Source organism: Zea mays, chromosome 5 (assembly GCF_902167145.1).
Source record: "Zea mays cultivar B73 chromosome 5, Zm-B73-REFERENCE-NAM-5.0, whole genome shotgun sequence".
Lineage (NCBI taxonomy): Eukaryota > Viridiplantae > Streptophyta > Magnoliopsida > Poales > Poaceae > Zea > Zea mays.
In genome coordinates this window covers 222,569,263-222,584,683 of record NC_050100.1, presented here as the reverse complement: position 1 = coordinate 222,584,683, position 15,421 = coordinate 222,569,263, and the positions used below count along the sequence as shown (strand labels likewise).

Here is a 15,421-nt window from a genome sequence, read left to right as displayed (position 1 = left end):
AAATGACGAATGGTATTCATGAGCCCCTGAAGAAGCCTTATGGATAAAATAGTGTTGTGCATGTTAGTCTAAACCTTAATGATTGACTGTGCATTTGGTAATAATAACAATAAGTTTGCAGAATTGTAACCATGAAGCAACTTGTTGTTGCGTGTCTCGCTGGATGTCGAGACTAACCTTCATGTGAAGGACAAATATGTAGTATTCATGCCACTACATTAATCTAAGTCCAAAGCTCACTGCATAAAACCCCTATCTGTAAGGTGCGTAAGATTTCCCAAATAAATCACCACAATAGCATACATTGGCCACAACTGGATGATTGTGGTTGGGGATATTATCTGTATGCTTTTAGAACATCTCGGCATTAGGGGGAGGAATGCCCATATAATGTAATGCCTCAATATTCTATTAAACGCACAAAAGCCAAACTGAACCTGTCGTTCGGTGTGTACTCCTGTGTATATGGAGTTTGCCAGAAATTGTTGAGGAGTAACCATATTGGTCTGAATGCTTCTACCTGATGTAGATGTGGATATACCCGGGATTAATATCATATCCACATTTGACTTATTGGTATTTGATCTATTCTCGGGGACGCCTGCGAATATGATCCATCAACCTTAGTCAAAGCATATGCTCTGATTGCAGATTCACGTGGTCTGTAATAACTCTCCTCCGATTAATTCACCTTGATGGTGATCTGCCTCACGAAGAGGTTCATCTTGATGATGAAATTCCTAGCAATGCGCGCAATATCATTGTGCTGGGAATACGGAACAATGAATCTTTCGTTTTGGGAAATGACAGAGATCATTATTAAATGTGGGAGACAAATATGTCGACACTTATCTTGCCTCTATAGATTGCAAAGGGATCCAAAACAAAGTCCTAGGCATGAGTGCATGAAGCTCTCTTATCGGGTCATTGATAAATGCAATCGAGGCTGAACCAATAATCGCAAAATGAAAGTCGCGAGCTTGAAATTCGGACATTTATGGGCACTATTGAAATAATGTGTGGTGAATGCGATGGTTCAAGTGGTCTTGTGAGAGACCTATCCCACATATGTGTTGAATAAACACTGTTCCGCTATGTAATATATCTGGCAAATGGCATGAATTAAAATATGCAGTTAATATGATTCTGAAGATCTGTCATGAGATCCTAGGAGGACTCATATCTTTGAATTATAAATATGCAACATATAAATCTAGTACCGAATAATACATTCCCGACGAATGAACACTCTCCTATGTAGAGAGAATATCTCCTATTTGAGATTATAGTTCCTAGATGGAACCTTTCCAGAAGAAATAAAGTCTGTGTTAAACACCAAAGTTTGATAATCCCTATAAAGGGATAAAGACCCATATAGACCCGAAAAGAAATAAGATGAGGTACCAAAGGACTTGAAGTTCACCGAATAAGCACATGTGCATTCCATGAGTTTTACTCATGGTAATTTCCACTAGATGTGGAATTACGATATCCTCTAAAGCCCTGATGGCAAAAACCTATAAGGTTTAGGTGTTACTGGCATAATATCCCCATTGTGCCAGAATGATAGACTATAACGATGTATCTGATCCATGAAAAATCCCTGATGGATTACGATCTTTGATGGACTTTTGTTACACCATCATAGATGTTGCAATGGATGAACGTCTAGAGCGATGTGTCATATTTAGAATATGTACTATTGCAACTATATTATCCCCTAAGTCCTATTGAAGGACATGTTATTTGCTTTGCACAACTATGTACAAATTGTGGTGTAAGATAGAAAATGATAGCACCCCAACCTCATCCATTCTCGTTATTCCAGATGAACAATGAGACATATATCTTGAAGAATATGCTTAAGTTACGAGGGATAACGACTTTGACAGATGTCATCGTCAGGGGGAGCGAATGCTTATATTGATCACAATCGTGAGACAATAAATGTCATATTCTATGCCCTGAAGGCGTCAGCTTGATGATCAATATGTGAACCTTTATGGAACTTTCTATCAAATATATAGATCCAGTCGATCGAACACCATCAATCAAAGTGGCTTATTTGTATTGATACGTGCACTTACCTCGTATATCCTAGAAGTGAGTTGAGGTAAAGTTTCTGAAATAGTCCTTGCAAGGATATGCAATCCGTTTGCTAAATCTTTATGTGCATATACTTCTAGAAGAAGATGTTTTGCCTTATTGATACGATTTTGCAAGGATCAGGGGGAGCACATTTCTAAAGTTAGCCCCTGTAGAAGATTCGATAGAATCTAGATCTCAGAGGATCGAAATCTGTCCCGATGACAACTGTTGTACTCTTTTTCCCTTGGTGAGTTTTTTTGAAGTTTCTCACATGAGGTTTTTAACGAGGCAACAAAGTGCAAATGCAATTTGTATCACCATGCACTCTTTCTCCACATTTTTCCCACTGGGTTTTTCGGAGTTTTAACGAGGCATGTGTTGGTTGCGGTATTCGCCCAAGGGGGAGTGTTAAGTAACCCTAGTTAGGGTTATGTGGGCAAATACCTGCTTTGCCCCTGAGGGGTCTCACATCTCTATATAAGGAACCTGTACACCCCTTCATAATACAGAGATCAGAAAGAGGCCAGAGGCCCAACCTTATATCCAGTGTCTCGTGTGTTACGCTGTCGTGCTTATGGGAAGGGAGACGGGTCTTCTACAGCTTCTTGCGCCTCTACTGCTGACGGGAGGGAAGGGAGTGGATCTGGTGATCCGTGGTGACGTAGTTCTCAACAGTTTGAACGTAGTTTAAATAACACTGCAGTCCATACAATAGGAAATAACACTTGGGCATAAATGACACAACGAAAAAAATACCGTTGAAAAACATGGCAGCTGTGAAATTGATAGATTTCTGTTTAAACTTAGTAGAATTAAAATGGGCCATAGCTTACCAATTCAGCAGCTTGAAACCTGGCAGTTGTTTCTCTTCAAGCTTATCAAAAATATTTTTTGATCCATTCACCAAAAAATATTCAGCTCCAATCCAAAATCTTTTTAAAAAAGTCTCCACTATTCCTAAGCTATCCACATAATAAGTATTCTGTTTCTTTAAATCATTATACTTGCACTTGTACCTATACTGAATGAGAAATCATCACGATCGGGTAAAGTCTGTGGCCGATTTGATTTAACCAATCCAAGGCGAGAACGCACGAGCACGACGCCAGGCCGCTCCGCCCACCGCCTGCCGCCGACGGTGGCTTCAAGCTCACGCCGGTTCTGACCGCCGCCGCTGCTGAAGCTTCTGATTTCTGAATTGGAACGACACGGTTTTTCTTGGGCCGTCTAAAAGCCCAGTGGGCTCAAAAAAATTAGGCGGCGCCACCACGTCCTCCTCCGACTACTCGCTCGCTCCGCCCCGGCGTCCCGCCCTCAGCCGCCGCCGTCGCCCCCTCCCTCGGTTCGCCTCGTCGTCGTCATGGGCAAGGCCTCCAAGGACAAGAGGGTACGCTACCTTCGCCTCTCCACCCAGCTCCCACTCTGCTCTTGCGTTTCCCCGCTTCTCACTGCTCTGCGGCGCCGGTCGCTCAGGACATCTACTACCGGAAGGCCAAAGAGGAAGGCTGGAGAGCTCGCAGCGCCTTCAAGCTCCTCCAGATAGACCAGGAGTTCAACATCTTCCATGGTATCAGCTCGACTTACCTGCTTGCTCACCTTCACATGCTTGTATGTTGTAGCTGTAGCAGACCACGAACGAACACTAGCGAATTAACGATCTGATGAAACATATCCCCTTTTTCCTCCTATATAGGAGTGAAGCATGTGGTTGACCTGTGTGCTGCTCCCGGAAGTTGGAGCCAGGTATCCTTGTGCTCGTGCTCAGTAACCCATCCGTACCAGTGTTTTTTCCCCAACTGATTGCTTGATTCCCTATTGCCACTTGCAGGTTTTGAGCCGGAACCTGTATGTACCAGCAAAACAGTCTTCTGATTGCAAGTAAGAGTCAGTGCCTGTGTGTCGCAGTCTGTTCTTGCATAGTTCTGTTGTGGATATCTGATGGCCTCGTTTTGCACTTTTGCTCTCCTTGGTTCTGTTATGTTGTGCTACTAGGGAAGGTGATCTTCCTCTCATCGTCGCAATTGACTTGCAACCGATGGCCCCAATAGAAGGTGTTATACAAGTGCAGGGCGACATCACCAATGCTCGGACAGCAGACGTGGTGAGACAGAAGTAAAAGACGTGTAGCTTTTTTGTTGTTGCCGCAGTTAGCTGGCTGTGACTAACTAGTATGGATTTCCTGTCAGGTCATTAGGCATTTTGATGGATGCAAAGCAGACTTGGTTGTTTGCGATGGAGCCCCGGATGGTAAGATATCATATCAGTGCAAGAGACTTGGTTGTTTTGCAATTTTTATCACTAGTGAGGATTACATGATTATTGCTCTTTTGGGTGACTACAGTTACCGGACTTCATGATATGGACGAATTTGTTCAGTCCCAGCTTATACTCGCGGTAAGTTTTATTTATCTGGCAACCAGTATCCAATTTGGGTCACCATGCTCTGTCATTAATGATTCACATTATTTGGGGGGTTAAGAGGGGGGGGGGGGGGGGGGGGGGGGATAAGTTCAATTTTGAGTTTGGGTGTACCGGTGTAGCAGCTATGTTGAAGAATCGCCTTTCTAACTACTTGCTCTTTATGTCAATTATGGGATAACTTTATCATCTTCATTTTGAATTGTCACGGTAGCTTATGTTCTCTGTTTAATTTATGTACCACCGTGCAATTAGGCATTGGCTATCGTGACTCATGTACTCAAAGTTGGTGGAAAATTTGTGGCGAAGATATTTCGGGGTAAAGATACGAGTCTCCTGTACTGCCAGGTAACGTTCACTTTGCTCGGCAAGTTAAGATCATAAGATTTTTCACGAGGCTTTGCTGAGTTCTCCATCATATTCAGTATGGAAGCCTTGCTAGCTATGGTTTCCTGACTGTTGTTGTTCCCACATTGTGCGCGCCCCCTTGCCTTTGTCAGGCCCCCTTTGGAATGGAGGATAGGAAAAATATAGGAATAGGAAAAATATAAGAATTGAGATGGTGGATATTTTGAATCCTATAGGAATTGAAAACAAAGGAACTGAGATAAGAATGCCTTTGGTAGCACCATAGGAAAAATAAAGGAATCACTTTGCTGTGTTTTTGAATTTGAAACAAGATAGCCGTTGCATAGTGGCAGCAAGCCAACCAGAAACTAGAAAAACGGCGCGAAAGGTAGCAGACGCGGGTGAAAAGTAGCCCGACGCGCGAACATTCCCGCCAGGAATCGTTCCAAGAGGTCTGACCTCTTGGTAAATTTCCTATAAAATCAGACCACGGAACGGCAATCCTATGGATTCTTTCCTTTATTTTTTTTGGGAACCAAAGGGACAGATAGGAAAAAATCCTTAGCAACAGTGATCCTACGAATTTCCTTTGCCAACCCTCCGTTCCAAAGGGGGCCTCAATGTTTTGATGGGATGCTGATTGGGGACTCGATTCGTACATGTGGCTTTATACAGCTAAAACTGTTCTTCTCGCAAGTTACGTTTGCGAAGCCAAAAAGTAGCCGGAACTCAAGCATCGGTAAGTGTTATATCTTGCAAAATAAGTCACGCACGAGCTCCTTATATGATTTCTCAGCCTTGAGTGGTTCGCGTAGCTGCTCATGGTGACTATCATCATTAGTAGTATAACAAGGACTATGCATTTCAGTTGGAAAATGGGTATGCAGTCTTCTTATGCATTTTGTCTATCCTTTTTCCATTTTGTCAAACAGAGGCGTTTGCGGTCTGTGAGAACTACTCACCTCCTGAAGGGTTCAAGGAGGAAGACCTATACCACCTGCTAGAGAAAGTGGGTACTCCCTCAGGAGCTGGCGATCTAGGTGAGGTCTCCAAATGTCTGTACAACACTCTGCTCCCCCGACTGGGCACACCAGTACACCACACGGCGAGCAGACAGGTCCAGGCGTCCAGCCCTCATGCCAGTCTGGTAATGTGCAGATTGCAGAAGCGGATGGCTGGAGGGACCAAACAAGGTGTACATCCCGTTCCTGGCCTGCGGGGATCTGAGCGGCTACGACTCCGACCGCTCGTACCCGCTGCCCAGCAGCACGGACGGTGGCTCGTACCGGAGCCTGGACCCCGTGCAGCCTCCCATCGCCCCGCCTTACAAGACCGCCCTGCAGATGAAGAAGGCTTCCAGCCACGGCGCCGGCGCGGACGCCATCAAGCCGTCCGCAGACTCCTGAGCCGCAGACCGTTTCCGTTTACCACCTTGCGCGGTGGAAGTTGCTTTCGCTGGGTCCTGGACCTGGCTCTCTAGTCTCTCTCTACAGAAACAGAACCTTCATCTACGAAACTAAAAAAAAAGGAAAAAGGATTGGAAACATTGTTGTGGTAATTTTGAGCTGGGGATCTGTGCAGCACGTAACTGGTTACTGCTGATTAGGCTGAGATCACTGTTTGTGTCCTTTGCATATTTTTGCCTTGTCTTCGGCAACCGGAATTCCGGGTGGGCAGCGTCTCGTGCGGTCGTGCCCTCAAGGGGCAGCGGCAGTCCCGTCTCTTCCTTCTCCACATGGACACATGGTTCCATCCGCACGAGGGCTCCGCCAGCCAATTTCACTGTGACCCACCGCCGCACCACGCTTTTGGTTCTGTAGACTCAAGGGTCGGCGGCGGCGACAATTTGCCGGTGGATGTGGATCAGAAGGCAGCGGACCACGTGATGCTACATCGGCCCACATAACTCTAGGCCGATCTAATAATTCAAATATCGGGCCCAAAACGAAGGCCCACCCACTGGAGACTAGTGCAGTCCTAGACTGTCTGCAGATCGAACCACGCACGAGGCTACCTGACCTCCATTGCGATTGCGAGACAAGTTGGAGATCATGGGGGAATCTACATCTACTGGGTTCATGTCGGCAATAATGAGCACCTTTGAATTTTGAGAAAATTCCTCGTATGCCATCAGATTTTATAATTATCCCCTGTATGCCACTGAGTGGCATATAGGTATATTTTTTGGTGTCTATGACATGTGGGGCCAGTGACATACAAGGAATGAGTATATTTTTCAGTGGCATACAGGGAATTGGCCTTTGAATTTTAGGGCAAGGAAAACAGACCTAAAATCCCGGTGGCGGTGGGACTTGTGTGTCGCCTGTCGGTGAAAACTGACAGACACTCATCAACATGGTCTTGCCCACCAATCCTGTAGCTGCGGTGGTGCACCTTTTTCTGCTGCTCTCTCAAACAAAATAAACTCCAAACCCTTTCTTTTATTATCTCATTTCCAGCTTCCTTCCTTCTTTTGCTCACACATTATATATCTGACCACTCCTTTCCCAAACAATCATAAACCACAAACCTTCCAGCCTCGCAGCTTACACACTTCACGGACTATGAGCAGAGATGAACAAGCTTCGCCGTTCACCCCGGACAGACTTACCTAACCTACGAGATGCACACCGAGAAAGGCTGGAAAAAAAAAATCCAGACGAAAACTCTAGCTACAGGCACGCAGGAGCGTAGAAGCTGGGGACGTGAGCAAACACGATGGAGTAAGGGCCCACGGTTATGGGCTGCGTCCCCTCCACCTGCACGGGCTCCAGCTCCGGGATCTCCCCGTCGGCGTCGGTTGCCAGGGCGTTGCCGTTCAGCAGCACCTGCTGGCTCTGCAGGTTCCCGTCCTTGGGAGTCAGATGGTACTCCTGTCTCGTGAGCGCGGCTGCTGCTGCTTCGCCGAGCCCTTCGCTCCCCTTCTTCCTTCCGCTCTGGGCGTGCGCGCCTTGGCTCGTCACGTAGATGCGGTTCGTGCTGCTGCCGTCCAGGTTGATCAGGAGCAGAGTGATCCCTTCCTGAAAACATGTTAAAGCGTGCATGGTTCAGACTTCGGACAGTCAACAGGAACTTTCCATCGCATGTGCCACTCCTTACCGAGTTTTTCGCGCAGTGTGCGTAGCCACGGATCTTGTTCGTGCCGTTGAATGCCGTCGAGAGGACCTTGGTGCCCATGAGGCGGTGCCACAGCAAAGCACTACAGAAAGATTGTACATTATGATGGTGCTTAATTTAGAGAGAGAGAAAAAAAACCTTGTGCGTGTCTAGTCTAATCTACCTGTAATAGTCAGGGTTTGGTTCAAATGTACTTGTGTTGAGCAGGCCATAGTTGCCTCCAACCAAGGTCTGTCTGCAGTAGCTCTTCGTGTCGTACTTCGACGACATCCCAAGCTGATCCAGATACCTGAAGTAAAGATCCACCAGGTAGGTTCTTCAGTTCAGACAGTAACTCCAATTGGTGAATATATATAGGGGAAAAAAAGAGAGAAGCTCTGTTGGCTTACCAGAAGCTGAACACAAACGCATCAGTGACAAGGTGGTGGCCACTGTTGTACGCGCCTCCAGCCTCGCCAACCCAGGCGACAGCGGACGTGCCTGCGGACTTGAGTATCCCCTGAAGGTTGCTGAACGTGCTCGCCTCGCCGTCGAGGTAAGAAGGGTCAAGGATTTTCTGAACCAGATGGTCGTCAACCCCTGACACACGTACATTCATTCATTCAGCATTTCATCCGGTCTACCGACAGCTCATGCACGCATAAACCGAGGCGAGCATATATATATATATATATATATATATATATATATATATATATATATATATATATATATATATATATATATATATATATATATATATATATATATATATATATATATATATATATACCGGGGCCTAGATTGTAGATATGGTGCGTGATCGCGTCCATCTGGTCGGGCTTTGTCTTGCTGACGAGTTCGGTGAACCAGGTTGCGTCGAAGAAGCCTCCTGGCGCAAGCACGAGAGGCTTCGATGGCTTGCCTTGGTAGGCGCTGTCGACGATGTGTTTCAGAGCGATCACGTCTGCTGCGTACTGGTCCGCGTCGATTCGAGCCCCGACTCCGCTGCCACTGAGCTCATTTCCTGCAGCAGCAATGTCTGTGTGTTAAGGCCACAAAGCACTGTACTAAGCAACAATGTCTGTGTGTTATTGCTCTTCCTAAATAAAGTGGGCATAAAAAGGCTGTCGAGTGACATGAGGTTCTTTTTCTTTCTTTCTGACAAAACCAACACAATCCACAAGATAACACAGAATCAACATACCGAGCTCCCATCCATGTACATCGTATCCCTTGCTCACGGTGTAGCGAATGAAAGAAGCTGCGTTCGTGTAATTCCACGGCCCCCCTAAAGAACCATCAGGCATCGGGACCCGGCCATTCAGCGCATTCAGCCCAAAAACGATCCTTGGCCTGCAGAATCAAGCAGAAAAGGAAGTTCGGCAACCATGCCTAAAGAACAAGAGAATGCAGCTTCTGAAACTGATCAGCTGCCCGAAGGCAGGAAATGAGAGTAGACCGGAATAGTACCCGGTTTTCTGGAAGAACGCGTTGAGCTCGTCCCATCTACGCAGCGGCAGGCAGCCCTGCGAGAAACCGAACATGGCTGACGCGTTCTTCACAAACGGGGCGCAGGGCGCCTGCTGGCGAGTGTCGCCGGTGCCGTATATCAGCATGTCTTGCAGAGAGCCGCCCAGCCGGAGCTTCAGAGGAGAGAACGCTGCGAGTTCGATGAGGATTGTTATTCACAGTTTGTTCGCTGATTGTTACCGTCACATCAAAAAAGGCGACGGCTAAAGAAGACCTTTAATTTCTCGATTGGATAGTAGGACGAAAACAATTTCCTTATGAAAGCGAAAGGGATGGATGGTGGTCATCCGACGGCTTACCTTTGACGGCATTCACCAGGATTTTGTTAGAGAGATTCTGCAGGTAGGAAAAATACCAAAGACCCAGTGTCAATCAATGATCAATCGCAGAGCTAGTAGCCAGCGAATTGAAAAGCAGTAAACGCACGGCACAGTTGAGCACGCACGGCACGCAGACGCAGGCAGGCAGGCACCGAATTAGTTAGAATTTCTACCAACTGTCTGTCGCCTGTTCTTCTTTTGATGGAACGCTTAACCGTTCTCTAGGCGCTGGCATTAGAATATGAAACGAGTAGTAGGTTTTACATTTTGCACATGATTGGTAGCAAATAGAAATGCAGATGGTGGCCCCACATGGCTACAGGTCTGTGGAGTGGAATGGAATGAAACTCCCTAGGCTATCAAATATTCAAATTTCAATCCAACAGAGCCCTCAAATTAATGAAGAATCCATGCCGACCAACAGAAAGAAAAGATATTTCCTTGAGATCCCCGTCCACTGTCTAGGGGGTCGTCGTACCACAGACAGCTCAATCAAGCACTGAAACAACCTGGCAAGATGCTACTGTGCGTGCTACTGCTGACTGACCAGGTTGAGGAGGGAGGCGAGGCCCCAGCTGCAGGTGCCGTAGTCGCATTTCTCCGGCGGCCACCAGTCCAATGTGGCGCAGACGAAGTCGTCGTCCGTGACGGCGATGGCTGACCGGGCGTCCACGACCACCGCCTCGCCGCCGCCGGCGAGGGCGGGGGTGGTCGTGCTCACGGTGGCGGAGCCGGCGAGCCAGAAGAGCGCCCAGAAGCAGAAGCCGACCATCTTGAGCAGCAGCCCCGCCGCCATTTCCGCAGGCGGCGCGAAAACCGACGATCGATGCCAAGAACCAACAAGAGGGACAGCGCGCAACCGGAGGGAAGATGCAGGTGGGGGAAAGAGGGGCTATCTATCCCCTCTTGAAGGAAATTAAAGGAGAGAGAGCCCCTTTGCGCCCGGGAGGGAAGGTTCTTGCCGGCTACACCATGTAAAGCATCTTGAGGCTGCTGTGCTGTGGTTGGTCAGTGGGTGTGGGAGGAGATGGATGGAGATTGCAGATAGATAGATAGTTGACCGTGGTGGTTCGGTTTCCCCTGGTTTCAGGCTGCTGCCGCCGACGCCGCTTGCCGACTTTAATGGCAGTAGGATCGGCGGGCCGGGCAAGCTTGGAATCTTTTATGGCAACGAGAGGGAGAGGCCAGGGAGGGAGCTGAAGCAGGCAGCGCGAAAGGACGAGCACTCTGGTTCTTATTGAGCAGGTGCAGGGAGCAGTCGTACCTTGTCTCAAGGACACGGTTTGTTAGCGCATGCGAGCTGTCTAATCTAAGGCAATGACACTTCTCACTATATTTTAGCTTCTCATTTTTTTGTCAGTTATATACAAGGGCGGACCTAAGTATAGTGAGGGCATAGACCCCACTCGTTTCTTTATTCTAAGTACTATAGTCTAAATTTTTACCATGAGGTCCCTGCTTAGTCAAATTTTAATGTCCTTAATATGGTATTTTGATGCACATCCTTACAAATATACCATCAGTCATATTTTATCCTGGATCCGCCTATATATCTATATTGTTGTAAGACTTTTTTTATATGTTAAATGTTAATTACAATATATCTAGAAAAGCAATGGTACGTTGTACAAAGTTTAAGATTTTACCAGTGTCAAGGACACAATGCACATCAGCGAGTGTACCGCTTGCTGTTCATATACAAGGGTAGCCGCAAGGCAATACTACACAAAGTACAGATGACTCCTGGTACAAAAGTTGTATAACAGTGAGAATATAGTGTGAGATCAAATGAGTCGTTAGATATTTAGAGATGGTTTGGTTATCTAGGAATTGGAGAGGATAGTCCTAAGAGGCCGCTTGATTTCGGACTAAACTTTAGTATCCATAAATCCATCACATCGAATGTTTAGGTGCTAGTTACAAGTATTAAATCTATTAAGACTAATTAATTAGTCCATGATTCATTCATTCATGTGATGTTACAGTAAATATTTACTACTTATGGATTAATTAAGCTCAATAAAATTTGCTTTACCGCTTAGTCTCAACTATATAATTAGTTACATAATTAAATAATATTTAATACTCGTAGTTGACAATGGAAAATATGATAATACAGACTAAACTTTAGTCTCTGGAACCAAAGATCCCTTTACACATAATTCTATTTTTTTCCCCCACGAGCGAACTGTTCTGCATGGATGATGGATCAAGGTGATCGTGGGCACAAAGTCATATCCCATTTAATAATTAGGGTAGAATAACAAATTGGAACGTGCATACATGTATATACATATGTGATTAGGAAACGTGGAGGGATGAAAGTATACATATGGCCGTGCGTGATTAAGGGATTTAATATCGTGTTTGAATGTATTGGAGCTAGTAGTTAGCTGACTAAAAATATCAGTAAAGTTAGCTAGCTAACTATTAATTTATTTTAGCTAAGTTGAAACGGCTAATGAATTAATGGATAGTTGAGGTTGCCATTAATTAATAGTTAGCTGAACTATTAGCTAGCTAGGGATGTTTGATGTCTCTAGATAAAAGCAGTTAATAGCTGAATTATTAACTATATAATATTTGGATGTATCAATCTAATTTTAGCATGTAGAACATAAGTGACAAGGATTTACTAAACCGCCTCAAGTTATGTGACGAAGAGTCGCGACGATTTTGTCATCTCATTCCTATTGGTCGCCTGACTGTTGCAACTTGCAAGTACCAGGTAAGTGTAACTCTCAACTATTAGAAAATTAATAGGGTCTAAGACTAATTTAATAATGCAGCATAAAACATAAAACCCAAATTTAATGGTAGATAGTATCTATGACATTACAACAGAATAGATCTAAACTAATTTAATAAGGTTAACGCATAAAATAAGAATCGATAATGAATCTAACTATAAGACCGGCATCGCAATAAACTGAAAATGCAAATTTATTTACAATGATTTCCATGAGTGATGTGAGGAACCTGAGCGGACGTGCGCGAAGCACTACCCAAAAACCTGATTCGCCGGCACACGTGCAAGTCGTCAAAACGCTGACGTTGGTTTGGAGACACCACTCTTTCTTAACCTGCTGCACGGCAGACGAACAGACAACAGGCAGAGAAGCGGAGACATAGAGATATGAGAATGAGAAGACGAGTCGGTTGTTCTGTTTCATGTGCCCTCCGGCCGAAGGACCTCTCCCTTCTATAGAGGGGCACAACAACTTGATGGGTTTGATCTGCTAAATACCAGGAACCGTCCTCTGAAATCTCTCTACGTGCAACCGTCCGAATATCTCGCACGTAATGTGTGTACCCATTACTCGGTTGACCTGACAGTCTAGATATAGTATCTGATAACTAAATAAACAAATGACAAACATTAAATTGCGTCGCGACGTGATCAATAACACAAAAAACTCAAAACGCGAGCGACCGCGTGTGTGACAACATCCATAGGCCTTTATTTGCCTCATATGAAGAGTAGAGAACACTCCATATAAAAGTTCTCTCCACCTAGATGATCAATATATGACTAAAGCCACATACCATCTTTACACACCACCTTGACTTCTTATTGAATTGGTCCACACGCTAGTGGGCCTAATTCTAACATCAACATTCTCAAATTACAAGCTGTCATGATCAGACATTCATATTTCAGGCCGCAGATACTACCTGCTTCTTCAGTGCTTGCTTCGCTGGTTTTTGTATTATGGTTTACCTGCACCGATCTCGTCATGATTAGCGGCGCCTGATCATCGTATCCGCCGTAAACTAATCGACCCCATCGTGACCCCTTCTCGTCAGTTAGCTAGCCATTGCTCGTCGTAACCTACCGGCAGGAGAAACGAAGAAAAGAAAAAGGATCGGCCAATGATATATGGACGACATGCTAGTCGCCTCTTCACACGATCCAGCTAGCTGTTTGGTGTACCACGAGCAGCTTGCCTACGACAGGCGACAGGCGACCGAATGTATAGATCATCACTTCAGAGGCGAATAATGCTTCTTTTATTAATCCATTTGGCTACTTGCTGCGTCTCTCTGCTCTGCAGGACTGCAATGCATGGGAACGGTGCACATGAACAGTCTCGTGGTGCCCTTTTCTGACTTTGCCATATGGCCTGCTGCCTTTCGCCTTGCTTGTGGTGGTTGTGGGCGAGGCCACTGAAGGCCACAGGACCAGCCATCCAGCTAGTCTGGGCATAACAGATAAGGTTTGGTAAATTTGGTTGGAGAGCAAGAGCCAAGAAGGCAGCTGTTTTTTTTTAAATGTCAAGGAAGAGTAGCGGCCATGGCAAGCAACAGAGAGAGGGGGGAAGCGTATGTAATACTCTCTTTGTTGTAAAATAGTGGTCGTTTTAGCTTTATTTTTTATGTCTATATTCATATAAAACGATAATGAATCTCTCTATATATATAGAACACATATATTAATTACTGTATATAAATTTATTAAAATGGTAAAACAAATTTTAGTTTGAAATGGAGGGAGTAGATATACTGCACAACACTGGCTTGTGTACTGTATATATATAGCACTATCCATTCGGCTAGTATATCATACACAACTACATATACGGATATATTCTGAATAATTCCGCTTTGTTGACATGCATGACGGTTGTTCAGCTAAGTTAGCGTGGACGTGGACGCGTGCAACTGAATGACGGACCATGCAAAAGAGTATGTAGCTCAGTACGCGTAAGGCCTTCTCCGGCAGATGTAAAGCCCAAAATTGATAGTAGAAAATAATAATAATAATAATAATAATAATAATCTCTACTAATCCTTAAGACGATAGTGTAGACCAGGCACAACCGTGCCCCCGCCTCTATCCCGATCGTCCGATTGCGTCCATCCCCACCGTCCGATTGCGATGCCATCCTCGCTCGCGAGTCGCACCTAGCGCCGGATCCGCTCCCGCTCCCGCAGCCCCTTCCATCCCCGCCATGCGTGCAGTCGCCCCCTTCCCCGCCATGCGCGCAGTCGCCCCCATCACCGCCATGCGCGCAGCCTCCCCCATCCCCGCCATGCGCGCAGCCGCCTCCATCCCAACAACCATGCGGGATCCTCGTTGTCGCCTCGCATGTCTAGCGCCTAAGAAGCATGGTTCACACATGCTCGCTGCTGCCTCTCGCCCTCTCCTTCCTCTCCTCTGCAAGTGAGAGAGGTGTGAACCGGCGAGGAAGAGCACTCATCCCCACTGCGCATCCTCGATTCGATTCCGTCCCCTTGCCTCTTGCCTCTTGGGAGTCTCCGTGGCTAGATGGCGTCTCCCCCTCCCTTCGACCTCTACGGCGATCTCGACGACGACGACATCGATGAACCTGTCACCGCCGTCCCCAAGGATCGTCGTCTCCCTGTCGCCGCCCCTACGCCGAACGGCCTCAACGACCACCTCATCTGCTTCACCGGCAGCCTCCAGCGCTGAAAGGGAAATGTGCCTTTGGGCCATCTCTAAGTATTTTGGTGATTGAGTGCAAACACAAGTGCTTAAATGTGAAAATATGCTCATGGGTGAACAAAGTGCAAATCACAAGTAAAGGTATGTTTCTAAGCCTTAGTACATTGGTTTTGTGTACTAATATCTTGTCTAAGTGTTAGAAACAGGAAAA

General features: G+C 46.0%; 2 protein-coding genes across 3 annotated transcripts; one reads left to right on the top strand and one right to left on the bottom strand.

Moving 5' to 3' along the window:
• The first annotated feature begins 3,292 nt into the window (after positions 1–3,292).
• On the top strand, positions 3,293–6,395 carry LOC100285845 (23S RNA methyltransferase 1). The gene is made up of 11 exons (NM_001158735.2): positions 3,293–3,475; positions 3,562–3,655; positions 3,782–3,831; positions 3,917–3,966; positions 4,081–4,189; positions 4,275–4,335; positions 4,430–4,482; positions 4,762–4,854; positions 5,530–5,593; positions 5,787–5,894; positions 6,013–6,395. The coding sequence occupies exons 1-11, from the start codon at positions 3,449–3,451 to the stop codon at positions 6,258–6,260; spliced, it is 957 nt and encodes a 318-aa protein (NP_001152207.1). The 5' UTR covers positions 3,293–3,448; the 3' UTR covers positions 6,261–6,395.
• Positions 6,396–7,271: 876 nt separating this feature from the next.
• Positions 7,272–11,065, bottom strand: LOC100501670 (uncharacterized). 2 transcript variants are annotated; one of them, XM_020537509.3, is made up of 9 exons: positions 10,351–11,065; positions 9,783–9,819; positions 9,424–9,613; positions 9,158–9,306; positions 8,876–8,977; positions 8,361–8,550; positions 8,135–8,260; positions 7,954–8,053; positions 7,272–7,874 (listed from the first exon to the last, which is right to left on the bottom strand). In XM_020537509.3, exons 1-9 carry the CDS (start codon positions 10,597–10,599, stop codon positions 7,527–7,529), a joined length of 1,491 nt encoding a protein of 496 aa, XP_020393098.1. In that variant the 5' UTR covers positions 10,600–11,065; the 3' UTR covers positions 7,272–7,526. The 2 variants fall into 2 exon arrangements, with proteins under 2 accessions (XP_020393098.1, NP_001354186.1); NM_001367257.1 differs by having other exon boundaries at positions 7,298–7,874; positions 8,744–8,977; positions 10,351–11,010.
• Positions 11,066–15,421: the final 4,356 nt, after the last annotated feature.

Coding starts and splice junctions, on each gene's coding strand:
- LOC100285845 (NM_001158735.2), top strand. CDS start 3,449: ATGGGCAAGGCCTCCAAGGACAAGAGG. Junction 4,483..4,761: donor AGTCCCAGCTTATACTCGCG/GTAAGTTTTATT, acceptor CCGTGCAATTAG/GCATTGGCTATCGTGACTCA. Junction 4,855..5,529: donor CGAGTCTCCTGTACTGCCAG/GTAACGTTCACT, acceptor GGCTTTATACAG/CTAAAACTGTTCTTCTCGCA.
- LOC100501670 (NM_001367257.1), bottom strand. CDS start 10,599: ATGGCGGCGGGGCTGCTGCTCAAGATGGTCGGCTTCTGCTTCTGGGCG. Junction 9,820..10,350: donor TCGCCTCCCTCCTCAACCTG/GTCAGTCAGCAG, acceptor TCCTACCTGCAG/AATCTCTCTAACAAAATCCT. Junction 9,614..9,782: donor CCTGGTGAATGCCGTCAAAG/GTAAGCCGTCGG, acceptor TCGAACTCGCAG/CGTTCTCTCCTCTGAAGCTC.